The 27,382-nt window shown below is 42.9% G+C and overlaps 1 protein-coding gene across 2 annotated transcripts in view; it reads right to left on the reverse strand.

Annotated features, from left to right (window-relative positions):
- The window catches only part of DOCK1 (dedicator of cytokinesis 1), a 315,270-nt gene that overhangs the window by 231,469 nt on the left and 56,419 nt on the right, over window positions 1–27,382 (reverse strand). For both annotated transcript variants that reach the window (XM_057408682.1, XM_057408683.1), the window contains exons 18-23: window positions 26,882–27,065; window positions 21,231–21,328; window positions 17,391–17,480; window positions 16,238–16,338; window positions 14,648–14,782; window positions 11,020–11,128 (exon numbers count right to left, since the gene is read on the reverse strand). In XM_057408682.1, coding sequence (XP_057264665.1) covers window positions 11,020–11,128; window positions 14,648–14,782; window positions 16,238–16,338; window positions 17,391–17,480; window positions 21,231–21,328; window positions 26,882–27,065 — 717 coding nt within the window. The remainder of the gene's footprint in view (window positions 1–11,019; window positions 11,129–14,647; window positions 14,783–16,237; window positions 16,339–17,390; window positions 17,481–21,230; window positions 21,329–26,881; window positions 27,066–27,382) is intronic.

Here is a 27,382-nt window from a genome sequence, read left to right on the forward strand (position 1 = left end):
CAAACAAACAAGATTGAGATTCATGTATTTAAAAGGCAATGCAAAGACTGCACACAAAGAGAATCACACAAGTGTAGGCTGTTCTGGCTTAACCATTCTCTGCTGCTTCAGCTGAACCCCTGTGCCCTGCTCTTGGCAGATTCTTCCAGGGGTAAGTTACCTAAACTGGAACTCAATGAAAATGAAACTTTCAGATTTAAAAGATGTAAAAGAAAAAGGTGTGAAAGATGAGTAAGCTGGTAAAACTGACAACCCAGACTGAAATTAGACACTTATCAGATCCGCTCCTTACCACACAGTATAGAAACTTTTTGGTGCATCAATACATAGACACAGAACCAGAGAGCAGTTTGGGTTGGAAGGGACCTTAAAGCTCATCCAGCTCCAACCCCTGCCACGGGCAGGGACCCCTTCCACTAGAGCAGCTTGCTCCAAGCCCCTGTGTCCAACCTGCCCTTCAACACTGCCAGGGATGGGGCAGCCACAGCTTCTCTGGGCACCCTGTGCCAGCGCCTCAGCACCCTCACAGGGAAGAGCTTCTGCCTAAGAGCTCATCTCAGTCTCCCCTCGGGCAGGTTAAAGCCATTCCCCTTGGCCTGTCCCTACAGGCCCTTGTCCCAAGCCCCTCTCCAGCTTTCCTGCAGCCCCTTTAGGCACTGGAGCTGCTCTCAGGTCTCCCCTTCAGGAGCCTTCTCTTCTCCAGGCTGCCCCAGCCCAGCTCTCTCAGCCTGGCTCCAGAGCAGAGCTGCTCCAGCCCTCACAGCACCTCTGTGCCCTCTTCTAAACTCGCTCCAACAACAGATAAGCAAATGTTCTACCTAAGAAACCTTAAGGCAGAAGTCTTGGCTTTTAATCTTACCCATATTAGCAGTAGCTGTGAACAGTACGAAGAGCCACAGGGACACCAAGGAGCATTGCCTCACCTGTATGTACAAAACCACTTCTCTATTTTCAAACAGCCACACTTCTCTGCCACAACCCTGCTCGTTTTCAATCCAATTCCACCCTTCGTGAATGCGAGGTCAATTGTTCGATTACAGTCACAATACAACCTCAAGTAGCCAGCGTGCAAAGTTTGCCAACACTTGCTGATCACTTCTGACAACAGCAAAGCCCCCAAGCATGTCAATAGCCAAGATGCAGATTCCAAGTGCATCCCAGTTTTTATTCATAGGCTGTTTAAACTGTCCAGCTCCGTCATCCAACATCTCCATGTGAGCTTGAAGGACTACTTCCACTCTCAGAAATCAAGCCCATAACTGTAGTTATGCAAATAGCCCCTTTACGTCCAGGCTTCTGTGTTCTGATGAATGAGGACTCTAATGACCAGTTATAAACCGCAGCCATCGCTGGGTTTTTATTTGCTGATCATTCAAATGCACGTAGCAATAAATGTTTAGTAACACGCACTAAAAGAGAGCTTGCATTTTATATCTTGGATTCAGATTTCACACTGAGCTGGCGCCATCATTAAAATTAACACTGTTAACAGCTTACATCAAGTACTAGCAGGTAAAACTATTTACAGCATCCATTTAAAGCCTGTAGTTACAACAATCAGCAGCAATTTAACTTCTACTTGATGGGCTGAGCAATTAAAGTTTAATGGCTTCAAAAGTAAAGGAATTTGTGCAAGTGTTTCCCCAATTTCCAATCACATCTGACTCCACTGTGACAGGCAGCATCACCGGACAAATAGGTTCTGCAGCCACGTGATGAACTCTGCATCTGCATAATCCAGGTCTATATAAAAGCCTCTTGTCGATATTAACTCCTGTCATAGAGCAGCTCTCACTGTAGGTTTTACTCTGTTAGGAGCTGCAGCTGAAAGTAGATCTTTTGGTAGCAGTAGCAGGGTTGCAATGCTGGTTATTCCCAGGGTACTGGAACACAGAAGTGAGGAATGGTAAATTCAGCAGTTATGAAACCTGTTCTCATGTTTTCATATAACATCAGGAAAAGAAAATCAAATAAGCAGTCTGGTTTATTTTTTCCCCCTACTGAAAGAAGTTAAATTCCATTCCTTTCCACCTGGACAAAGGTTCAAATTCCTCATTTCTGCAAGAAGGCCATGGCAAACTAAATGGAAATCTTCACTTCCCAGTTCCAGCACTTGAAAATCCAAACCAACATTAGAGCAAACACACTAATGAAGAACTTTCATGCTTTGACTTTTAACCAAACAGGTTTTTGCACTGATTCCCATGTGATCGCATCACATACACAGCTGGAAACAGCAGGCAACTGACTCACTCAATAATTATACATCCTTCTGAGCTGGGCTGCAATAAAAATGTTACTGCCCAAAGGGGTTTCTCTCTGTGGAAAACGAGAGAGAGATTATCACTGCTCTTACCAGGCTACCAAATCATTCACTGTGAGTACCACAAAGCGCACAGCTGGCAAAGGGGAAAGCAGAAACAAGACAGTGCATCATGTGGACAACAGCTGCATTTTCCCTTTTAGTGAGTTAAACTTCCTGGAACACTCACTGTTATACTGACTGGTGGGATATTATTGGATGTTTTCTCCTGGGATGTGATTCACATACAAGCCAAGGATCAGCAAGATGACAAGTGCAAGTCAGCCTGTGAGCTAACTCCAAGTACATCTCATCCCTTACTCCCCCCTCTCCCCACCACACACAACCTTACACACTTACATATATGTGTTATATCTCCCTTATGAACACTGCATCTATGGGTAAAAGTTACTATACCACAGCCAAAGAGCATCCATATGAGGATAACCATTAACTGACACTTAACACATGAACCAGCTGCCAATACAACCTATTGAACTGCAAAGTCAATGAGCATAGTGCTTCAAGGATACCCTTCTAAACTATAAGAAAAGGCAATTAAGCATGCCAAGAAATAAAACTCATTAAGTGAGAATAATAAAGTCCAGAAAAGTCAAAGCTTTGCCTTCAACAGAATAAATTAAGCAGTAATTGATGGTCACAGCCAATACAGAGGACAAAATTCCAAGGTTTCATCATTCCACACAATAATTGCAACTTATTCCTTAAATCATCGCAAGCACCTCTCCAGAGCAGCCAACCCTCACAACCCCTAAGATAAATTCATCGATGTACTTGTAATGACTGAACTGCTAATGACTGGACTTCTTTAGAGCAGGCAGCGAGATAACATAGGGGATTTTGATGTTGGAGAAACACACTCAGTGATGGCTCACATCAAAAGGTTTGTTGGCAGGGGGAACCTTCAGACACGGTAAGAAGGTAGAATAGATAAGACCACGTGCAATAGAGGTGTTACTTCTACTTGTGGTCCCTCTGAACATCAGTTCACTGCCACAGCTCTTCTTTGCATGATGATGCATTTCCAGACAGGCTTTAATGAGACAAGAATGGGCAAGGAATGGGATCTAGCAATGGAAAAACCTAGCACATTGCTCAGATCTAAAGGTTCTAGACATTTCTATGACTATGTAAGCTTCATATGACTGAGTAAACTTCATTTATTTTTCATAACAACAAAATGAATCCCAAAATTCCCAACTGCCAAAATTACCTGGAGGAGCTGCCTTAAGAACAGCACCCAAGATTCTCATTTCTTCATGAAGATATGAGTAGCTAGATGTTGGCACAGGGTGCCCAGAGAAGCTGTGGCTGCCCCATCCCTGGCAGTGTTCAAGGCCAGGCTGGACACGGGCTTGGAGCAAGCTGCTCTAGTGGAAGGTGTCCCTGCCCGTGGCAGGGGTTGGAGCTGGATGAGCTTTAAGCTCCTTTCCAACACCAACCATTCCATGATCCTATTATGATTCTATGAAGATAGGTATCTACTAGCAGTCCTCCCAGAAAGAGATGGCAGGGCAGATGCACAACTCCTCTTCACGTCCTTAGGCAAATGTAAGCTCCTCAATTTTCACATTTGGGAATCCCACCAAGGCCCAGGCAATCTGATTCTCTCCTCACTTACATCAGAAGTGACTTTAAGCTACTTAGGAAGGAAACCCTAGTTTTCTCTAGGACATGGTATAAGTCTGACCTCCAAGCCCAGCTCCCCTAAAGCCCTCCATAGTTTTAAACTGGGGAATGGAAACAGACAGACTAATACTTGCCATGGAGTCTGCTCCTGCAGACCTTTATGTTTGTTGGACATGACTTCACTCATAAAAAGCAGCACTACCTTATGCATTCAGTCACCAGCATCCAAAGTCACCTACGTCCACCTTTTGAAAAGCCATATATATTACTTTTGAACACTGACAATCCAACACCATAGCAAGCCATGAAGAACATACCTATACAGAGGTAAATATGCTCAGAAACATGCTTAAGAAGCACTGCAAGATTAGTACAAATACAGCTTATTTTATATGCTGCTTGGAGACAGATCTTAAATACGGTCTGTCTCAAAGGCAGAAAGTGATGCTGCAGTGTGTGCATTCAGCAAGTGCTGTTTGCAAGCATCTCCATTGCTTTGTCACATCTGGTAGCACTTAGTACATCGGAAAGCTTGTGGAGTAACATAAATTACATACTCTTAAAAATTTTACCACACTTGAGCTAACACTCTCATGTATTAACACAAAGCGACGCTGGAAGGGGAACAAAAGGATGACACTATATTCACAGAACCCTAGACTGGCTGGGTTGGATCATAGTTTGCCCGTTATCCAAACTTATAGCAGAGGTGACTTCAAGCTACTTAAAGGCAACCCTGTGTTAAGTCAGTGTGCTTTCCTGTGACATAGAAGTGTTTGGGCAGACGATTTGCCTTCTACCAAGCGGCAGAAGGATGCTGGGCACAGTATCCGGGTGCAATATCATGGCAGTGACCAGCATGAACACGGGATGGCCAGAGACTGGATGAAGCAGCCCTAAGGAGAAGGACCTGGGGGTGTTGGGTGATGAGAGGCTCCCCATGAGCCGGCTGTGGTGTGTGCTTGAGCCCAGAACCCCTATGTGGGGATCAGCCCAGTACATGTAGGGGTGTTTGTGCTGGGCACTGCCATGATACTGCACCTGGATACTGTACCCAGCATCCTTCTGCCACTTGGTAGAAGGCAAATCGTCTGCACAAACACTTCTATGTCACAGGAAAGCACACTAACTTAACACAGGGTTGCCTTTAAGTAGCTTAAAGTCACCTCTGATGTAAGTTTGGATAACAGGCAGACTATAGGAGTTTTACTCATTTACTTCCATTTATGACACAGTTGAGAACACTGAGCAATCTCTTCATCAATACAAACCAGGAATTATGGCTGTGATAATAACACTGGTCACTGGTAAGTGAAAACAAAGCAGTACAGAGTACAACAAAGCAGCCTTGCAAGAACACAGCATTCTTTTATCCCATTCTTAGGTTTAGACTGACAAGGAATGTCAGAAACATGGTAATTAAAGCTTCTCTCCAGCAGTTATTGAAGAAAACTGCAATAGTAACTTCAGGTCGTCATTAGACTGAAAAATGGGATATTAAAGGATATGTATTCCAAATAGGATACTAGGATTTGCCTAGGATTTAAGCTCTTTGTACTACATAAAAAGCAAAACTACACCATTTAAAAATGACATTTTCTGAAGTCATTCATTTCAAATTGCACACCCAGTCTTAAAATTAGGTATACAATCCTTGCCAAAGACAATATATTCTTATGAACTCTTTCATTTGATGAAGCAGAATTTGTTTTACCTGACTCGATTTGAACAGGATTTTAATGTTAATTTTCAGCTTTCGTGTCATTCAACACAAAGCACCAACCTCCTACCCAAGCATCATCCTGATGCCATCCTGCTGAAGCTCATCCAGCCAAATCCAGCCCTGTCAGCAGCTGGATGAAACGATTCCCAGGAATTTATGAACTGCTCCAGTCTACAGCAATCATTTGTTCCCAATCACAACAGCACGAGTGCCTCCAGCACAAAATCCAGTGTAAAACAGCACTAAGCATGCTCATAAGCCCAGTGGCCTTGCACTCTTCTATAGATTGTGTTTGTTGCCAGTGTAACACTTTCCCATGTAGGTTCTAAGAGCCACAGAAACCTCAGTCTGCAGTTACATTTTGTTACCCAGCTCATTTTAAATGATGGCCATGAAATACTCAACCTGCTGGAAAAGACCAATGCAGACCAATGCAGTCTCTTTGTTTTGTTCCAGGTACCTCAGCAACTTGTAATGTATGTCCCTGTCTTCATTTAAATGTTTTCCTATGGCTTTAGGAGTAAATGCTTCATATTAGAGTGGGAAAAAGCACAGAATGGATACTGAGAAATACGTATCCTGTGTTAGAAGCGACAAGGATTATTATAACACCACACACAAGAGAATTTGCATTAGTGAAATGTTATCACCTTCCATCTCAGCCCTGTGGTCACATTATGGGGTAATTTTACATGCACACCTACTCTATCAAGACCATTTAAAGCACAGAGAAGTTGTCTTTTCCCAGCCGTCCTGAGCAGCAGCACAAAAATCACACGTAACAGCAAACGTTAGAGCACACTGCAAGAACCCTGCTGAGAATCATTCAGCTCCCTCCTCCAAAGCCAGCCGAAATCAGACGGTGCTCATCAACCCGATGCAGCTGGCTCAGCTGCCCTTGTTTCCAAGGGATGCAAGAATAAATTACCAGGACACATTTGCATTTTTATCTCAACTTGAAGCATCGTGTTAGGCTTCAGCTGAGCTCCTGCTTAGATGCTGAAAGGTTAAGGGAATAATTGTCACACAGCCAGTAGCAGGAAATAAGAGGAAAACCAGGATAGCTCAACTCCATTGGAGTCATTAAAACCACGAGCGCGTGCCAATGCTGCACACCTTAACTTCAACAGGGGAAGTTCGGGGTAGAGATAAGGAAGTTCTTTACTGTGAGGGTGGTGAGGCACTGGCATGATGAATGGCAGTAATTGTTGGAGAAGCAGAAAGATTACACGTTGCTATTTTCAAGTACCAGTTTGATTTTAAGAATTACTGCATTAAAACATAGAATCCCAGCCTGGTTTGTGTTGGAAGGGACCTTAAAGCTCATCCAGCTCCAACCCCTGCCACGGGCAGGGACACCTTCCACTAGAGCAGCTTGCTCCAAGCCCCTGTGTCCAACCTGGCCTTGAACACTGCCAGGGATGGGGCAGCCACAGCTTCTCTGGGCACCCTGTGCCAGCGCCTCAGCACCCTCAGTTCCAGATACAAACTCTCCCCTACACTATGAAGTTTTGAATAGCTATAACGCTAAAAAAGGTACAAATTCGTGATCTCTTTAATGTCTCTAAACCCTTAAATCCTAGCACAACTCTCACAGTTCTCTTTTGAGGAAATCTTAATTTTAAATGTACCCAAAGCCTTGAAAAATTCAGAAAAGGGGCAATTTAAATGCAAAAATATTAAGGAACTGAAGACCTGAGCTACAGTCAGAAGCAACCCATCAGCTTCCACAAGGACATAAACATGTGAATAGATAAAGACTAATTCTTGCTAAGAACTTAAGACTACAGCCATTCATTCTCCCCTGTGCAGTGTCAGCTCGAAGGCTACTCTTAACAGACAGGCTGGAGTAAAGCAGAATTCAGGATAACCAGCCCAAAGAGGAGAGTTTCCAACATTCCACGACAAACTTTCCAGTGGCAGTTCTGCTTCCTGTTGATAAACTATCAGGAGAGATTACAATTTGTGCAAGTAGAAACGGAAATATGCTAATGTACGAATTAAGCATCTCTCTCTTCTAATGTGAAGCACCTTCATTTTCTGTGTAGGTCAGCTTCTTATCTCTCCAAACAGATTGATTTTGTACACACTTAGCTTCCCCAATATGTATATTAAAACCAGTAAAATAAGCTTTAAACTGCTGCAGCCAGATCTGCTGATCTTGGTTGCATAACACAGGGACCGGAAAATATATCTGCTTATCTTCACTAGTTTCTGTACAGCTTCAACAGAGTATTCAACAGCACAAGAAGTGCTCCACCACCCTTCCAAGAACATCCCTGGCCCTAGCGTGCAAGATGCCCATGCACCAAGGCTATCTAACCAACGAATCGCAGCCCTGCCTTGTTCTTATTGTACCTCTGGCTGAACCCCAACACCCTGGTGCTTCTCTGGTTGCCCCTGCACATGGAACCAATGACCCCAGAGAGCTGTCAGCTATGACTCCATGGTGTCCTCCCCAGACTGCAACTGTCAGATGCAAATAAAGCGTCCCATAGGGATGAATTCACTCTTCCTGAGATGCCCTGCTTTACATTTGTCTACCTTGCAGCTCACATTTTGAGGTTGTGAGGTCCTCCTGATGTATCTCACCACCAGCACGGTGCTTAACTACCAGCTCCAGATCATACAATCACCACAGAATGGTTTGGGTTGGAAGGGACCTTAAAGCTCATCCAGCTCCAACCCCTGCCACGGGCAGGGACACCTTCCACTAGAGCAGCTTGCTCCAAGCCCCTGTGTCCAACCTGGCCTTGAACACTGCCAGGGATGGGGCAGCCACAGCTTCTCTGGGCACCCTGTGCCAGCGCCTCAGCACCCTCAGTTCCAGATACAAATTCTCCCCTACACTATGAAGTTTTGACTAGCTATAATGCTAAAAAAGGTACAAATTCATGATCTCTTTAATGTCTCTAAACCCTTAAATCCTAGCACAACTCTCACAGTTCTCTTTTGAGGAAATCTTAATCACCCTCACAGGGAAGAGCTTGTGCCTAAGAGCTCACCTCAGTCTCCCCTCCAGCAGGTTAAAGCCATTCCCCTTGGCCTGTCCCTACAAGCCCTTGTCCAAAGCCCCTCTCCAGGTTTCTTCTCTGTCCCTTTAGATATTGGACGATCACTGACAAAGATGCTGACCAAAGCCTGTAATGTCACATCCATTTCACATAGTTATTGAAACCCTCCCAGGACTCGACATCTTTGTCAGCCAAGATGCACACAAGCCCTACTTACTCCCCTCTCAAAACCACCCCACATTCATCCACCTATCCAATAATTCTATTCTTTGCAACAGGAGGACACATTTCCAGTTCCTGAAGAAGCCGCAGTGCTTCAGTGGGTATTTGAACATAATAAAAGCAATTCCACAAGCTGCAAAAAGCCAATACTAACAATTATGTGTTCTAAGAGCTAAGTAATTAGAGTCCAAAGAAGATGAAATCAATGAATAATGAATGAAAGGTTGTCAAGGCTTCTGAAATGCATCCACAAGCACACTTCTCAGACAGCCCCACACTGGCTCATCTATCAATGCCTCATCTCCCAGTGTACTTCACATAGGCAAATGCAGACAGCAGATGGGCTCTACTGTCTGAATGTGAAACAACACATGGACTGGGACAGACACTGCTGTAGTGTCATCTCTCCAGCCTTTCCTAGGAAGTTTGTCTTCTTTTCCTGCATTCTGGGTGAAGAAAAACAAATGTGTTTTGGAGGATATTAATCTAATACTTTCCAGATGTAAACTGTGGAGTAAGGAAAAAGCCCACGTTCATCTGCCTTCTTGGAGTAGGCCTCACAAATGAGTCTCAGGAAAATAAACCTTACATCTAATGCTGGTAATCTGAAAGCATGCTATTTGAAGAGCACCAGCTAGCACACTCCAAGTCACTAACTCAAACTTCCCCATTTCCATTCAGAATAGATGCTTTGTCAATGAAATGAAAATACCTCTTCCCTGAAACATGCAATATCCCTGTTTTGTTATCAGATAATACAGTCTCAGTCTCCCTTCCATCAAATAATCAAACTCAGCAGCTTTATCCCCACTATTTATGCTGTCTGCTCAGTATGGTTATTACTAGCCTGAGACCTGCAGGCACTTGGCTACAACGCACCCGTGTCTTTGACTTTGGTGTTCTCCTGCTCTACTTATCCCAGCTCCCTTCAAGAGGGACCTCTTGCACTGGTGCAGTACTTGACTTCTGTCTTTGCCTCCCAGCTGCTGTAGAATGTTCTTCTAACACAACCATTGCACATCTGAGCGGGAGGAGTCCTAGTGTCAAACTCTCCCTAAATTCAAGCCCAGTTCTTAGCCCAGTTCTGACCATCATCTCTCAGCTAATTCAGCACAGCTAGGTCAAGAGTTACAGCCTTTTATAAATACTATTTGGAACCACAAGGAAAACTTCAAGGTGTAGCTTATCAAACACATGTATGACAGGCTCTGTACTTCTCCATGGTGGAAGAGGCTCATTAACAGAATGCGAGACTGGTATCGATGCAATGACCTTGGACTCCCGGGTACAAAAACATACTGGTCCTTTTATTCAGTGCTTCTAACCTCTGATATCAATACCTATGTTCACTTGAGGTTGGAGACCACATTCCCAATTCCACAAGTCAGTCAATGTGACCAAAAGCAGATAGTGTTTTTTAAAGGGACAAGAAAAAAAGACGGAAAGAACTCAGGGCTACTGTCTGGGAAGCTAGGGACCAGGTCAGGAAAGCTAAGGCCCAGCTAGAATTAAATCTGACAAGGGATGTGAAAGATAAGAGGGAAGAGCTTCTGCCTAAGAGCTCATCTCAGTCTCCCCTCTGGCTGGTTGAAGCCATTCCCCTTGGCCTGTTCCTACAGGCCTTGTCCAAAGCCCCTCTCCAGCTTTCCTGTAGCCCCTTTAAGCACTGAAGCTGCTCTAAGGTCTCCCCTTAAGGAGCCTTCTCTTCTCCAGGCTGAACCAGCCCAGCTCTCTCAGCCTGTCAGTGCATAAGTGCATAAGAACATGAGGATGTACGTTGTCATCTGCATCTTAAAGATAATGCCTTAAAATTACCTTAATGTTAAGATTATACAAGTTAAATAAGCTAAATAGCTTATTTCTTCCTTAAAAGAGAAATTAAGTTTTCCTTTAAAAATCAAAGTGAGGCATTTGCAGCAATTTAAGTAAACTTACTTGTTTGAAGCACATTCCTTAGTCACCAACCCTTCACTCGAAGCACTAAATGTTAACCACATTTGAAGTAAAATACTTATGGGCATAAACACAAGCATATACCTCATGTACTACCTACCTGTGGGTTTAGGACCCCAAAGTAAAGTCAAGATGGAGATCTGGAGAGTACGTACCTTCACTATGACAGTCTGATCAGAGATGCTGCTCATCATCTCGTTGATGGACTTGAAGAGCTGCAGCAGAGACTCCCTGAAGTCTGCTTCTCCTTTGTTTTCATAAAGTCTGAAAGAGAATTAGGTTCCATAAGCACAACCCAACTAAAACAGAGTTTTAATTCTGGTTCCAAATGACAGATGACAATTTGCTGCATTACTCATGTTTTCTGAGGTTCAAGAATATCTGCAAGCTTCTTCACTGAACCAAGAGTTTCCTTTCACAAAAAACAATAAAGACAAGCCAGACAGACTGAGCTGGGCCAGCAGGAGCAGCAGATTCTTGTTTTCAAGCTTCCCATGTGAAATGCCACATCCAGTATTGTCTCTGCCTTCAAGTCACAGCGAATCCCTCAGCGCCGACCCAATTCCATGTGCCCACACAGCAGTGGGATAGAGTCTCGTGCCCCTGCACAACAGCGAGCAGATGTCTGGGAGGCCCAATGCCAAGCAGCTCTCTGATGATGAGGCCAGAAAGCATCCAGACAACTTGCCAGCAATCATTAAAGTCTACCAATGGCCTAAGGTGAGTGACCTTAAACTCTGTGGAAGATAAAGAGAAAACCTATCAACCCATTATTTGCTAAGAAAAATCATAGTTATTTTTTCTATGGGAAGGGAACACTGAAGTTAAAATGCATTTCAACTCTCATTCCTGGCTCACTAACACTGAACTAGTTAAGCAGTTTCCAAATACAGTCAGTACAGATGTCGCAGCAGAACGACTATTCCACAACTCAAGCTCAAAAGGCAAGTCCCCGTGCCTTCAGAGGGATTTCTTACAGCTGATCTGCCCATAGGGGCTCCTCTTCTCTCTTGGTCCTTCTCTCTACCAGATGGTTTCAGGGGGATAAAACCTGCCCTGAGACACCTGAGCAACACTAAAGTCAAAAACCATCCAGCTAAGGTGAGGAACTTGGGTCCACTGCTTCAGTACAGCACAGGAATGAGTGTTCCTGAAACACTCTTGGATATTTTGAATGCAGAATGATCTCTGCTTCAGGTGTAGGATGAGACAACTCCCACCAAGAAATAAGAAAGGAGAAGACCACTACGTAAATCCTTTATATGTTTTTCCTCACCTTCGGCAGTAGGTACAACTCACCTACAATAAAGGCTGTTGTAAATACACTTCTTGAACCTCAGCTACACAGGCAATGTGACACCCCCAAAATCAGTGCTTAGGAGAAGCTAAGGAGAATATGGCATCCAGGTCAAATCTAAACAGGAGTGCTTATCATGGAACCCTACAACAGTATGGGTTGAAAGGGATGTTAAAGCTCACCCAGTCCCAACCCCCTGCCGTGGACAGGGACACCTTCCACTAGACCAGGTTGCTCCAAGTCCCATCCAACCTGGCTTGAGCCACCTATCACAGGAGGAAAGGGGTTTATCTTAAGGTCAAACATGGACTTCAGAATGTTCTTGCTGCTTTACACTGAAACTAATATGTATCATTTTTAATGCTGTGTTCATAAACCTGTGGGAGCCACAGGTACTAAAAAATGCTATTTCACCAGTACACAGGGGAAATGTATGCTACAGAAAAACATTAAACCGAGCTGTTCTGTTGCACAAGCTTCTATTCCCCGTTTAGGCTAAAAGTGGGGGTTATGCAGGAGAAATTACTTGTGAATTCCCAATTTTGTTAATGGATTTCAGGGTGCCCCTGAACAAATTAGGGAGGTGAAACTAATACCAACAGAAAGAGTAACTAAACTTGAGAGTCCAATAATTCAAAGTGCTTCAAAAGAGCTTGGTGTTTCAAAAAGGAAATAGTAATAAAAATAAGCAGGTCACCAATGGGTTTCTCCTGTCAGTTATTAACATGTGTTTAACACACCTGATAGCCACAATGCTTTCATGCACTGTGAGCAAACCAGGATTACACCAAGTCGACCCTTTAGCACTGCCTTCAAAACGTTAAGACTGCTGTGCAATGCAACACAACCACTGGGATCATTACTGAGTAAACCAAATAAAGCTATTGCTAAAGTTCACTTATAGTGTTTTGCCTTTATAAACCTTGATATACTGAACAAATAGATTTGCCACCAGTCTTTAACTAGGTAAGCGAGGCTTCTATGGATTTATCCAGAACTGAAGCTTGCCTGCAATTATATTACTGAAATACTCCGTATATTTAGTCCCCTACTGTATTATCAGAGTTAAAAACATGCAATATTTTGTTAATGGAAGATTCTGCTGGCCCCTTGTGATTGGCCAGTGAAACACTGCTGATATTTCAGAAGGCTGCTCCAATCCTGCGTCGTAATCACTTCAAATCACACACCTCAGGCAGGATTGGAGTCTTACAGCAGAGCAAATCATGGCGTCCTTCAGCTCAGGAGCTTTGCTAATTAATCCCCTGTCATTGAGAGCTGTGTCTTCCCCGTGCTGAAGAACAGCGAATTAGTGCTTAGCAGGAGGAAATCCAATGGCCAATACTAGAGGGTCATATTGTCTGTAAATCTAATCTGCAGCAAGGGATAATTATTTCTTTTTCTGATTTAAAGTGATTTGTAGGACCCGTAGCAGTGTAAGTGACATTCAGTATTTTATGAATCTCACAGTAAGACTCCTACAGAAACAAATTACAAGCTCTCAATTAGAGAAAGGTTGGTGGAATTGATGACTTCAGAGCTCTACATAAATCCCTTGTAATAAGGTTGTTACTGTCGCTCAGAAGCAGTAAAAGTATTGAACCTCGGTGAGGATGGACACATTACCAGTTTGGTTTATAGCTTCTTTAATATTTTGTGTATAAAACAGAGGCCTGGCTTCAAAATTAACAGGACAATTATTTGTGCTTGGCTTTACGGATGGATGCAGACAGCACCAATGTGTTCAGCATGCAGGAGGCTGAGTAAGGAGCACAAAACAGGCCCCCAGCACCCCCTGCCACACTGGACAGCAAAGGAAGAGCTTTCACAGAAAGCCAGTAATTCTCCTATCACTCTCAAAGAAGAGATTTCTGCAGCCCTTCTTCCTTCCCACTTTCCCATCTCACTCACTGAAACCTACTGAGACTGCAGGGCCCCACAGATCCAACCACAGAATCCTGGAATGGTTTGGGCTGGAAAGGACCTTAAAACTCTTCCAGTTCCAACCCCCTGCTACAGATCTCAGTCTCCCCTCTGGCAGGTTAAAGCCATTCCCCTTGGCCTGTCCCTACAGGCCCTTGTCCAAAGCCCCTCTCCAGGCTTCTTGTAGCCCCTTTTGCCACTAGGAAAGCCCAGGCCTGGATGAGGGACAGGAATGTATGAACACTCAGCACCTTCAACATTCCAGCCACAGTACCAGACAGTTCCTAACAGCAGTTTCCCAAATAGTGGCAAGCTTTAATTGTTCAGAGACCTAAACTACAGACAGCTGAAATACATGATTTTAGCAGTGCGGTACTTAAAATGTACAGCTCTATTCAGGATATCTGGCTTGCCCCTCAGGAATAGCCGTCTTCTGAAATAAGTCCCAGATACTTCTAAAACATTACAATATTGAGCAACTTTAACTCGTACTATAGGATTTTGGCCCTTGTGGAGCTATATTGGCAATGGGAATGACAGGCTTCAGCATCCACCACACTTACTGATTGAACAATATCCTGGACCGGACTATGAACTTGAAGATGTACTCCAAGGCTTTCATAGCTTTGAAGAGCTGATCTGTGATCCCGCACTTCTCCGCGTTATCCACGTACGTTTTCAACACTTTAGTCAGCTTCCTGTTTAAATACAGAAAACACAAGTTACAAGCTCACACAGAAGAACTCCTATCCTGAAAGGACAATTATGTGCCCAACAAGCTACAGAATTACTTGTACAACTAATGAACTCCTTATGCTCTTGGGTTGGCTGGTGAGTAGCTGCAAACTATGCTTGAGTAAAAAGAAAAGACACTGACCGTAATACCATTCGACACACAAGCAATGCAGCACGTCTCAGGCTTATTTTCTGCTGGCTATTTCAGGATATTCAGATTTGGGTTATTACAAAGATGCTGCTACTAATAATAATTGAAGTAATAAAACCAAATAAATTAAATACAAACTATTAGAATTAAAACTCATTAAATAGGAGTTTCTTCATTAAACAGGGCTTCCCCTTTACACAGGGATTTGGGGCTACAATCTGTGAAATTTACTTCTCAAAGATGTATCTAACATCAGTTGGAAATGCTCTTATTCCACATTTTGGAGTCTATCAAACTTGAAAGTGAAATCCCTTTAAAAACGATGCCATTTCAGCTACCTCCCTCCCAACGAGCATCAATCACAATTTTAATGCAACTGAAAGTAATTCCATTGTAAACCATCCTAGCTACAGCACGTTTCAACATCCACACTAAAACAATATATACCACTAACGGAGAAGAACATAGATTAGGCAGATACCTTGATATATGGGGATTTATTTAAATAGGAGAAACTGCCTCAGAATTTTAATAACTACTTTGATACCGTCAACGCAACAGCTCCTTAACCTTGTGCAATAAAAGGCAGGGAATAGAAGGGATTTGTCATGCCCATGGACACAAGTCAAGACAGACTCCAGGAAATCCAGAATCCTCAAGCTTAACCCTGCTCCTGCCTCCCTGCATTTAAGGAGGGGAGGATGCTCTCTATGCCTACACCAGTGCAAGGGCCACCTTCAGCACGCGTTAATAAAACCAGATGCTCAAGGATGCTTCATCCTTCACCCTTTTGAGGCAGCAGAGATCCTAACCATGGAGAAATCCTTAAGACAGCCAAAATAATGGACTTTTGGGATTTTTCATTCTTCACTGCTTCCTCCCCAAATAATGCAGATAACACAGGGTAGATCATCAATTTAATGCACCAAATGGATCTTTGAAGCATCTGAAATGGATGTGATTTCTTTCTCAGTTCTGACTGAGAATTACTTATGAGTGTTTTCTTTGCAAAAGAATTCTTGAAATCATCAGATCAATCCCTCTTATACCCCAAAATCAAGACTTCCTCCTTGCAAATTGATCCAATTGCTTTACTATTGTTATTTTAAGAGGGAAAGACATATTATGTCCAGACTTCTTTAAGAACCTCCTACGTTCCTAAGCTCTATGAGCAATTCCCAAGGAACCTACACAAACAAGGAGCTGAATTAACATTATCTGGGAAAAGTATACAAGCCCCATTAGAAACAGTAGAGCTGAACATTACGTGTAGGCTAACGTAGCACTGAAATGCTTCTTGATGTAGGTTTCCAAGACAGGATTAAAATGTTGGAATTTTCTGTCAGCGATCAGTCCAATGATAAATACCTGTAAGAAACAGCAAAACTATTGCATTAGCCTCAAAACAACTTTCATTTCACACATTCACCCAGCTTTATTTTCAGTGAAGACACCTTAATAACATTAAAAGACATAGATTTTAGCTTGTGATTATCTTCCCAATGTCTTAATATTCTCTTTTCCTGTGAAAACTTCCCATTCATAACAAAGTTTTCTGTTCTAAGCAGAAACTTTCTGTCCTAAATTCTGCTGCTTATCCACTACAGTAACTGGACTCGATTGCTTTCCTCTTTTCTGAGAGGATGACATAGAATCATAGAATAGTTAGGGTTAGAAAGGACCTTAAGATCATCAAGTTCCAACCCCCCTGCCATGGGCAGGGACACCTCACACTAAACCATGGCACCCAAGGCTTCGTCCAACCTGGCCTTGAGCACTGCCAGGGATGCAGCATTCACAACCTCCCTGGGCAACCCATTCCAGTGCCTCGCCACCCTCACAGGAAAGAACTTCCTCCTTATATCCAATCTAAACTTCCCCTGTTTCAGTTTGAACCCATTACCCCTTGTCCTGTCACTACAGTCCCTAATGAAGAGTCCCTCCCCAGCATCCCTATAGGCCCCCTTCAGATACTGGAAGGCTGCTCTGAGGTCTCCACACAGCCTTCTCTTCTCCAGGCTGAACAGCCCCAACTTTCTCAGCCTATCTTCATACAGGAGGTGCTCCAGCCCCTGAGCATCCTCGTGGCCTCCTCTGGACTTGTTCCAACAGTTCCATGTCCTTTTTATGTTGAGGACACCAGAACTGCACACAATGCTCCAGGTGAAGTCTCACAAGAGCAGAGTGGAGGGGCAGGATCACCTCCAATCCCTTAGTGATCAAGTCCAACTGAAACTCCAAGTGTATTTTCAGAGTCAATAATAAATAACAGCAAAGAAAGTATTTTTCAGTAGTAAGCTTCCTTCAAGCCTTTACACGGTTTTATTCACCAGCTTTATTTATCCATCATTACAGTAGCTACGTTTTAGATACCATGCAAACAGTTAAAACCTTATCTATTTTGCACAACGCAAGCTTACCAAAGCATCAAACACCAGTGTGTCAAACGTCTCACTCTCTGAGTTCTCCATCATTATGTTAAAAAGTGCATCCAATGTGTCTTGAAGGAACTGCAAATACATACACAGGTCATCATGTTTTACAGGAGAAATGGAATTCAGATTTCACACGCAGGTTTTTAGAGCTGTATTTGCTTTCATTTTTCCATTTCACAAAACAAAGACATTTAAAAAGTTAGCCAAAAAAAGGGAAATTTCACATTGTTGCTTTCAGCAATTATTTTTTTAGTTGAGTAACCAGACATATGTATCACTCAAATAGAAAAACAGGTCAGAAATCACACTTGGTACACTTGAATAAGGAGTTTAATCTATTGCAGTGAACGAGCAAGTATGCGTTTCAAACCTCAGTTTCAACATACAGTCAAGAGGATCATGCAGTTTCTCAAAACTGATGTTTCAGAGCACAAACCAGACAAGCAACTGAGTCTCATGCCAAATAAATCAAGTCACCCTCAGTGGTTTTGTGCTGAGCAATGAGCAGTACACAGCACATCACTTTCGATGGCTGCATCAACTCAGGTCCACAACTTCAAATGAGAGCACACATGCAGGCATGGGAAACAGAGCACACAACCTGCTGCCCCAGCCCAAACCTACACGCCTCTAGCACTGTAACACAGGAAGAGTCTTCACTAGCCAGTTGGCTGGACCCTGATCTGTGCAATATGAGAGTAAAAGCAGATTAGTGTCAGGGGATTCAGGATAAGCAGAGAGATAAAAGATGGTTTACACATGTAATTACAGTATTTCTCCCCAGTGACAGCAAGAAATCAATGAATGGAGCAGAGATGCCCATCAACACACTCATTTTATCAGCATGGGATGCTGCATCTGAGCAGTTCCTTCCACCAGATGACAAAAATGACATGAGGTTCCTCAGAGGCAGAACAAGGATGGATTGTGGCCCTGGTTTGTATTTGTTTTGGCTGAGAAAAAAGGGGTTCAGCATGGACTGTTCTGGCACATCTGTCTCAAACAAAGTAACAATGGGTTTGTAAGAATGGGTTTCATCTTGTAGATGAGAAAAGGTATACCTGGGGAGGAACATCTGAACAAGCAGAAGGCAATTGATTCAAACTGGGTTTGTTCAGCCTGGAGAACAGGTGGCTCAGGGAGACCTTATCACCATGCTCCAGTAATTAAAGGGTGGCTACAGAGAAGACTGAGACTCCCTTTTTACATGGAATCCCATGGAAAAGACAAGGGGTGACGAGCACAAGTTACTGCTGGGGAGATTCCCACTGGACACAAGAGGAAAACTTGTCACCAGGAGAACAACCAGCCACTGGAATAAACTCCCCAGGGAAGTGGTGGATTCCACAATGTTGGACACAGTTAAGATTCAGCTGCACAGGGTGTTGGGACATCTAGTCTAGGTCATGCTTTGCCTAGAAAGGTTGGACCAGATGATCCCTTTCAACCTGGGATTTGGTGATTTCTAAGATTGCAACTACAACGAGATATTAGATACACTGTGGGAGAGACGGAAAACCAGCTTGGCTCCCACCTTCCTTCAAAGCTTTCATCTACGCAATGAGTCTGCTAGATCTAACACAATTCCATGATTCACCTGGACTATCTACTAAACCTAGAGTTACATCTCAGGAATTAAGCTCCATTTAGCAGCTCACGAAGCACTGCTCAATGCCAAACACAGAGCCACAGTCCACAGTACCAGTATCTGAAGAGGAAAAAATGGAAAAGCAAAATGCCTGCAGCTGATTTTAGCTTCAGTTCTGGGGGAGATCCAGCTCACAATTTCACTCCAGGATTTGAGTTGAGCCTTCTCAGTCCCATTTGTTCCATGAAAGAACACATGCAAAAGTACATTTAACCAGCAGCTGGCAGGAAGGAAAGAGTAAAGCAGAGTTTTGAGCTTTGACAGGAGAAGTTTCTGCCTTGAAGAGCAGCAGCACTCTCAAACACTAAACAATGTCTGGCTAAATCCCTTTAAATACAAAGGATTTTAGAAGGCCATGTCATGACCCATCAAGTTTCTTTTCACATTTAGACATCAGATATTGAGTTTCATTAGTAGGGTTCTACTTTATAGCTGTTCACAAGGACTTCATGTGACAGCAAGCACACTGACCAAAGAGCTATTCCATACCACAGCACGTCATGCCCACTATATAAACTGGGGGCAGTTACCTGGAAGGGTCGGATCACTGCTTGGGTTGGGCATCGGTTGGTGGGTGGTGAGCGGTTGTATTCTCTTCCCTTGTTATTTCTCTTATCATTGTTATTATTGGTGGTAGCAGCAGTGATTTGTGTTATACCTTAGTTACTGGACTGCTCTTATCTCAGCCCATGGGAGTTACGTTCTTTCGATTCTCCTCCCCATCCCTCTGGGAGTGGGGGGGAAAGAGGGGGGGAACAAGAGAGCAGCTGCATGGTTCTGAGTTATGGCTGGGCTTAAACCATGACAGGAGCTAGTATGAGTGATTTGCAGACTATTCGTCTATGTTCCCATATCCTATAGACTCCATGCTCAAATGGAACCAGAGCCTCTGGGAGATAACATTTACAGTTTCCATACACTACTGAAACAGTCCATCACAGAATGAGTGTCTCGTTCACTTATCACTAAGGAATAGGAGGGCCACCAGTAGGCAGAAGAATTATATTGGCCTTTTAAATAAACTGAAATGGTTTAACTGAGAATTGGAATACATTTTATCACACATGACTTTTTTAATATATATACAAAGACTGTACCATGTATCATATTTAAAACCATGAAGGACAGAAAAGCTGAAGGAAGAGAAAGGAACAGTTGCAAACTAGATACTACGAGCATACAACAGCAGTGTACACACAGATTTTCTAAGCGCTGCTGTAACAGATGGATAATGAAAACAGGGGTCTTCTATAAAAAGAGTAAGTGATGGAAACAGGAACATTAAACGTTTACCAATATCCACCAATCTGTACTACACTCTGATGCCATTGGGAGAAAAGGAAACATTACAAATGAGAGAGCTATGACAATGCTTAGCAGAAGTATCTGTCAAGGGTTTAACTGTCAAATGATCAACAATAAAATAGCAGCAGGTAGAACCTCCCTGAAAAACAAGTCATGGGAGAGACATTTTCCCCACGCTCAATAGGGATAACATCAGCATTCTCAGACTAAAGTGACTCGAAGATGAAGCATTCATTATCCTTCTATTAACCAAATCAAAATCCATTGAAATAAAGGCACAACACTAGGGGGCCTTAAGGGTCATCTGTCCCCAGTACATCTCCTGTCATTCTTGGATTTGATTTATTACAAAGCATTCATGAAGTCCCAACCTACTCTTTTCCACAGCCAAGTCGGTCTTTATGTAGGTCTCTACAATCATTCAGTGGCCTTGCACATGTAAATAGTTGGCTCAGCAAAGTATTTCCAGGAGGAATATTTTTTGCTAAAACAGTATCAGCAGCACACAGTAGGATTGTATCCCACATCCATATACTAAAGCTGCATTTAGTATCGCCGTGTAAGAATCCCAGGATATTTTAATCTTGCAAAGGAGAACACCTATGGCCTTTATTTATCTGTATATAAAAATCCACTTAACTGCTAGGACACCATCCTACATGCTCAGAAAATTGCATTTTACATGTACCTTACTAGCACTCAACACCTGATCATTCTGAAGGCTGAGAGATACCTGCTTACAACTTAATCTGAGTGTGTTCAGTGATGTTGGGGTTTGGCAGGGAACAAAACAGAAGATAGGAAGACCTCAAAATATGGGATTCAGCAAAATTCTGACACCAAATTTATGTCTAAAGACATTAAACTTGTACCTTGACCACTTCACCACCATCGACTTTCATCAGCTGCTTCAAGTTCTGCTGCAACAGGTTTGTGTTGGATCGCCACTTCAGAAGTCCCAAGAGATCAACTAGGAAAGAGAAACACAGTTATACCATGTAGGATACTTACTTCCACTCATAGTCTGTAACTACGTTCAGGAGAAATGGATTTACTTCCTCAGGTCAACCATTCTCCCTGGACAACAACACTAGTTCTAGCCTGCCTCTGCCACTGCAGAAGCCTCATACAGTACTTTTAGTATGAAAGATCTCTGAAAGGCTTTCCAGAAACACAGCCTGCTTTTGAAATGTCAGCATTAAAATCGAGGCCAAGAAAGCCTGATCCTTCAGTTTTCATTTGCTGTACACAACAGTTGTGTGGTTAGAAGAAGATGCCAGAATGAAATTAGTCAGCCACCAACACAGTCACATCTATAGGCCGTGACTCTTCCAGCATTAATGTTTCTAGAGTTTTTTTGCTGTCACTGAATAAATTGAAAAGAAAATAAGGCCCAATGCAAGGCAAAGAGTGGCAAACCAAGCTACTGCAGTGGAAAGCTGCCTGCTTAATAACTCATGATGCCCAAATGGCTTGGTTCTTCCAAGTGATGGAGAGTGAGGGTACACAAAACAAATCAACACTGATGAGTCTTGTCCCCCTTTTCTACATCCCACTCTTAAGATTTGCCTGTGGCAGGGGGTTGGAACTGGATGATCTTTAAAGTCCCTTCCAACCCAAACATTCTATGCTATGCTTCTAAGATAAGACTGTGTCACTTCAGCAGTCATTGTGATAAATAAAGGAATACAGAAGGTGAGCTCATTCTCTTTTCATCATAAAAAGCCACCAGACCATTCTTCAGCTTCCTTTAAGGAAAACTTCTCATGAGGAGCTCACAACTGGTGTTCTCCTTCAAATAAGCAAGCTAATAAATATGAACAACCTGGAGCATCAGTAAGCTAAACCCATCCTCACACTTACTGGGATGAGACCTGAAGTGCCCACCAACCCAAAACCATACGCTCCTCCTGCCTTAGCCAAACTAGCATCAGAGAATTCCTCCCTGCCCTGTTAAAAGTCGGTTTCCATGATAAAACAAACTATACAGAAAGCATCCTCAGAAGAAACCCCAAACAGAAGATTTGAAGACTGTCTACCTACAGTTTAACCACTGAATTACTACTCCACATTACCTACCCCAAGCCCAAGAATCCCAGACTGGTTTGGGTTGGAAGGGACCTTAAAGCTCATCCAGTTCCAACCCCTGCCATGGGCAGGGACCCCTTCCACTAGAGCAGCTTGCTCCAAGTCCCTGTGTCCAACCTGGCCTTGAACATGATGTGAATTCTCCCAATCAATTCCCCTTCACTTCTACTATTCCAACTTTTAAAGCAACCAGCAAAATGTTTACCAAGCCATGCATCTGCAGAGTATATTCTGCTAATTCTATGCAGAAACCCAGAGCAGCTCCTGTACTTTCCCCAATATCTTTTGTTCCAAGCAGGAAATAAAACTGCAGTTCTCCTTGGGATAGTTTCCCCTCTGAGCAGCACTCAAACCAAGCCTTCTTTGCATCTCTTTGGGAGCAGAAATAAAGAGTATTTTACCACATTCAAGCTTTGAACAATTCAAGCCCTCATTTTTAACTATTTTTTAGTATATCCTATAAGTCTATAGGCCGAAACTCAACATTAACAGAGAAATTGCTTTGGAAGAAAAGTGAAGGTGTCTCTCGAGTTACACAAAGCATTTCATGAATATAAATATATTTGCTTTCTACCACTGAATCTGGGTTCAGTCTGACTTGTAAGAAGGCATCAGCTTGACAAAAGGAACGATCCAAACGAAAGCCAGCCCACAGACTGTCTCTGAATGGCATCGAGTATTGCCCCAAGAAAACAAACCCACGTGCACTTTCAGCACGATGACGCAGCAAACGCTATATGAATATGCATATGTGACCAGAAAGTGTCAATGCAGCCCAGCTACCAGAGAGATAAATAAGTCACAGTGCACAGGAAGAACGTGCATTCGTTGTTACTGCAAGTATTGACCCCAGCAAAGTACCAGTCGGTCAGCTCATCTTGCTTTTTGTAGGCCTAGGTATAAAGTAATACAGTAAGTAAACCAGGATAAGAATGTAGAACACTATTTTAGCCTACAGCAAATGGTGATACTGTAGTCAGCCTAGGTCAAGAGAAACTTATGTTCAGAAAACATCAGTGGAAGAAAACAGAATGAGGATTTTTAACTGCAAAGAGTTAGATCAAGCATCCAGCCTGCCAAGTCGCCACTAGCTACTGTTTGGGTTGATGTAAGTTATGATTCTATTAACTACGTATAAAGGTTTTCTTTTCCATCATATTTAGCAACTGGAAGCAAATGATCCAGCTCCCTGGTTTTATGCTTCCTGGGCCTGTGTCTACACCAAGGTTTCCTTACAGAGATACCCAAACTTTTCTCAAAGCCCTGTCACTGAACTGAAGTTGGATAATATTTCCACTCTCATTATATTTATGTGTGCTCTTTGAAATAATCTTCCCTTATGATCTCAAGCAATTTATTTTCTGTTCTTTATGACTTGTAAGCCCGGAATTAAATCATCATTATTACAGAACTACAGAAACCTGAATTTGTCATACTGTGTATTGCTTTTATTTCTTTTACATTATCAACTCTGTTGAATGACTAAGGAAAACCTGGCTCAATTGTTTTCTGAAAGCTAGTCTCCTTGGTTCCTTGAAGTCTCAACTCCAGATTAGTCACAGTTGCTATTATCTATAGGCTTGAGTCCTTCAAGCAGAAGAAAAAGCATAGAAACACTTTGAATAAGCCTTACAGATACCCTGAATGCTTCACAATAGCAAATACTTGTAAATACTCTAACAGCACTCTGGCTACCAGTAATCAGAAGAATGTTCCAGCAAGCCCATTAATGCAATTTCATAGAATCACAGAATCACAAAGCTTTGGGTTGGAAAGGACCTTAAAGCTGATACAACCCCTGCTACAGGCAGGGACACCTTCCACTAGAGCAGCTTGCTCCAAGCCCCTGTGTCCAACCTGGCCTTGAACACTGCCAGGGATGGGGCAGCCACAGCTTCTCTGGGCACCCTGTGCCAGCGCCTCAGCACCCTCACAGGGAAGAGCTTCTGCCTCAGACCTAACTTGAACTTCCCCTGTTTCAGTTTGAACCCATCACCCCTTGCCCTATCACTACAGTCCCTGATGAAGAGTCCCTCTCCACCATCCTTTCAGCAATTTCACCTCTACTTCCATCACCCTGATACTAAAAGGACATCCATCTCGCTAATCCTGTAAGAGGCACTATCCACAGGCAGTCTTCATGTGGAAAGGGATGTCACTTTTGATGCCATTTTGCTCCTTCTTCTGTATTCCCTGGTATCTCCATCTTCTGGCTGACAGAAGAAGATGATTCAAACTCCAAAACTGCCTTGCCCATGGAGAAGAAAACAAGCTCTCAGTCTGTCATGGCTCAACAGGCTATTCAGAAAGAGGGAAACAAAATCAACCCTGACTTGGATATGACATCAGGAACAGGTTCAAAACACAACTTGTTGTCTATTTACCAATATATTCATTTAAAATTTATCTATTTTTTTTCTATATTAGAAAAAAAAATCTTCCTGTGAGGGTGCTGAGGCGCTGGCACAGGGTGCCCAGAGAAGCTGTGGCTGCCCCATCCCTGTCAGTGTTCAAGGCCAGGTTGGACACAGGGGCTTGGAGCAAGCTGCTCTAGTGGAAGGGGTCCCTGCCCGTGGCAGGGGTTGGAACTGGATGGGCTTTAAGGCCCCTTCCAACACAAAGCAGCTTAGGATTCTAAGATTTACCCTAAGAACAGAAGGCCCAATGTTTCCCAATGGTATCTCCTGAGACATCACCTGTCCAAGCAGGTTTTGAAAGTCTCCATAGAGGGAGTAAATGAGGATAATGATGGATTTTTACTTACTTTGAAGAAAGTTAAATGAAGAACATTAACCAACAATCTCACAGAAGTTAAAAATCAGCTTCAGAAACTACAATCTGAGCCGTGCTGCCAATTTTTAGATGAAAAATTATACTTGAGGGAGGAATTTAATGACTAAATTTTTGTTTCTGTTCTAAATTGCTTAAGGATACACATTGATCTTGTTTAATAATGTTAAGAAGAGGCGAAAGAAAAGATTCTGGCGACTCGGAGCTGCCAAGAAGTTTCACAGCCAACAGAATTAACAGTAACTAAGGATCAAAAACTCAAAGCTAATAACATGTAAATTAAGGATGAAAACATGCTCAGTCTTAATTTTAATGACAGTTTTGTGAAAGCAATGTCAATATGTTGATGACTATGAAATATTTCTCCATTCTAACAATCATTAGGAAACACGGAGGGGGGAGATGGATAATAACTAACCATATCACAAACAAATAACAGCTCAATTCCACACGCTGGTTTCTCCACAGTAACACCACTGTGGAACTGTTGAGCTACAATCCCATCTTTGCTATGAAATTCCAACATCATTTCTGTATTTTCTGCTAAACACCCTCTTAGGCTATAAGACTGCCAGACTGCAGTGAATCTGATGTGCTCTGAATATGAAACACCTCAGATGTGCTGTAAGAGAGATGCTGCTGAAAAACACTGCAATGAAATTAGGAGTTGACTATGAAGTTGTACCACGGCAATAACTTTCCCCCCGGACAGAGGAGAAGTCATTACCGTGACAATGCAATCACTATTGCCACCCTGCCCGCATCCCAAGCCCTCCTCATGCACAACTTCGACTCCCAACAGATCTGACCCGAGCTCTCCCTTCCCCTGCTGTGACTCACATCCCAGTGACCCACCCACACTCCTCAGCCTGCTGCTGGTGTAGCCAAGAGAGCAAGGGACCGCTCCATGGCAACGAAGCACAGGAATTACAGACAGGGCACAGTCTGGAAATGTGAAATATTTGCTTTGGTGGCTGCTCTGCTCTCCACAGCCCTTGGATGCAGTCAGCCAGCTGACAAATACACATGAAAAATGGACATAAGCAAGTTTTAATAGGAACCAAATATGACAAAACTCCATTCCTGTTCACGTCAAGACGTGAACACATGAGCGACCTCTGTGCAACACGCTCATGCTCACATCCCCAACACAAGAAAACACAAGAGCTTTCTTCAAGCATAAGATATGGATATTACACCTTGGAAATAACATCAAAAAGCTTATTTGGGAGCAAAGCCATATTACCTACTCCTAAAAGCAAACCAATCAGCTTCCTCAGTGCTATTATTCATACCCACAGAGAGGTAAAATGCCACAGAGCTTGTTTTCAGTGTACTTTCAGGGTAAAAGTCTCAATTATATGGCAAACAATATTCCTGTTTCTATTGCACTTGGGATTCTTCTGTTTTCTTAGAGACATGTGCTGCTCTAAAGCAAAACAAAGCCCATGGGAAAAGGCTGGAGAGTACACAAACTCAGTAGATGCTTTTGCTGCTGCATCCAGCCAATTTAATCCAAGGCTGCACGGTAAACAACCCACCATCCATTCACAGAGGAAGGGGGATGGAGAAGGCAGGAAAGTCAGTACATACAACCCTACTCCAAGTACACAGAGCAGAAGCTCCAGCAGTTCTAGGAACTTACCATTCTGGGTGAGTTTTGTTGAACAAACTAGAGTAGAAATCTGGAAAGAGTCTTTGCTGATGGTGCAGCTCCCCAGGTTCTGCATGCTCTTCCCTGTTGCAGAGTGTCCCTTTTCCTCCAGTTCTATCTTGGTCGATGGCAGACTTAAATACGTCGAGGCATCCTCCAGCTTCTTTGCTTCTGCCTACAGGGGTGTTTTAAACACAACATGAAACAACTTGAAGTTATCTAGTAAAAAAAACTAGGTAATAATAAAATCTTATTATTTACATTGTTTTATCTTAGGTTTGTTCTAGAATTGGAACTATCCAATGGGTCTTCAACAACAGTAATTCAGCACTAAACTGTCGACAGATTAGAGCCAGGATGTGATATTTAAAGGGCTACAGAAGTAACTTTTCCTAGCTACAAAAACCCACATGAAACTTAGTTACAAATGCCTTTGAAGTTCAAACATCCCCAGCAAAACATATTCCAGGTTTAACAATCAATCTGCCAAGT

This window comes from Pezoporus wallicus, unplaced genomic scaffold (assembly GCF_028554395.1).
Source record: "Pezoporus wallicus isolate ANWC-B61680 ecotype Strahan unplaced genomic scaffold, APGP_CSIRO_Pwel_v1 contig_13954, whole genome shotgun sequence".
Lineage (NCBI taxonomy): Eukaryota > Metazoa > Chordata > Aves > Psittaciformes > Psittacidae > Pezoporus > Pezoporus wallicus.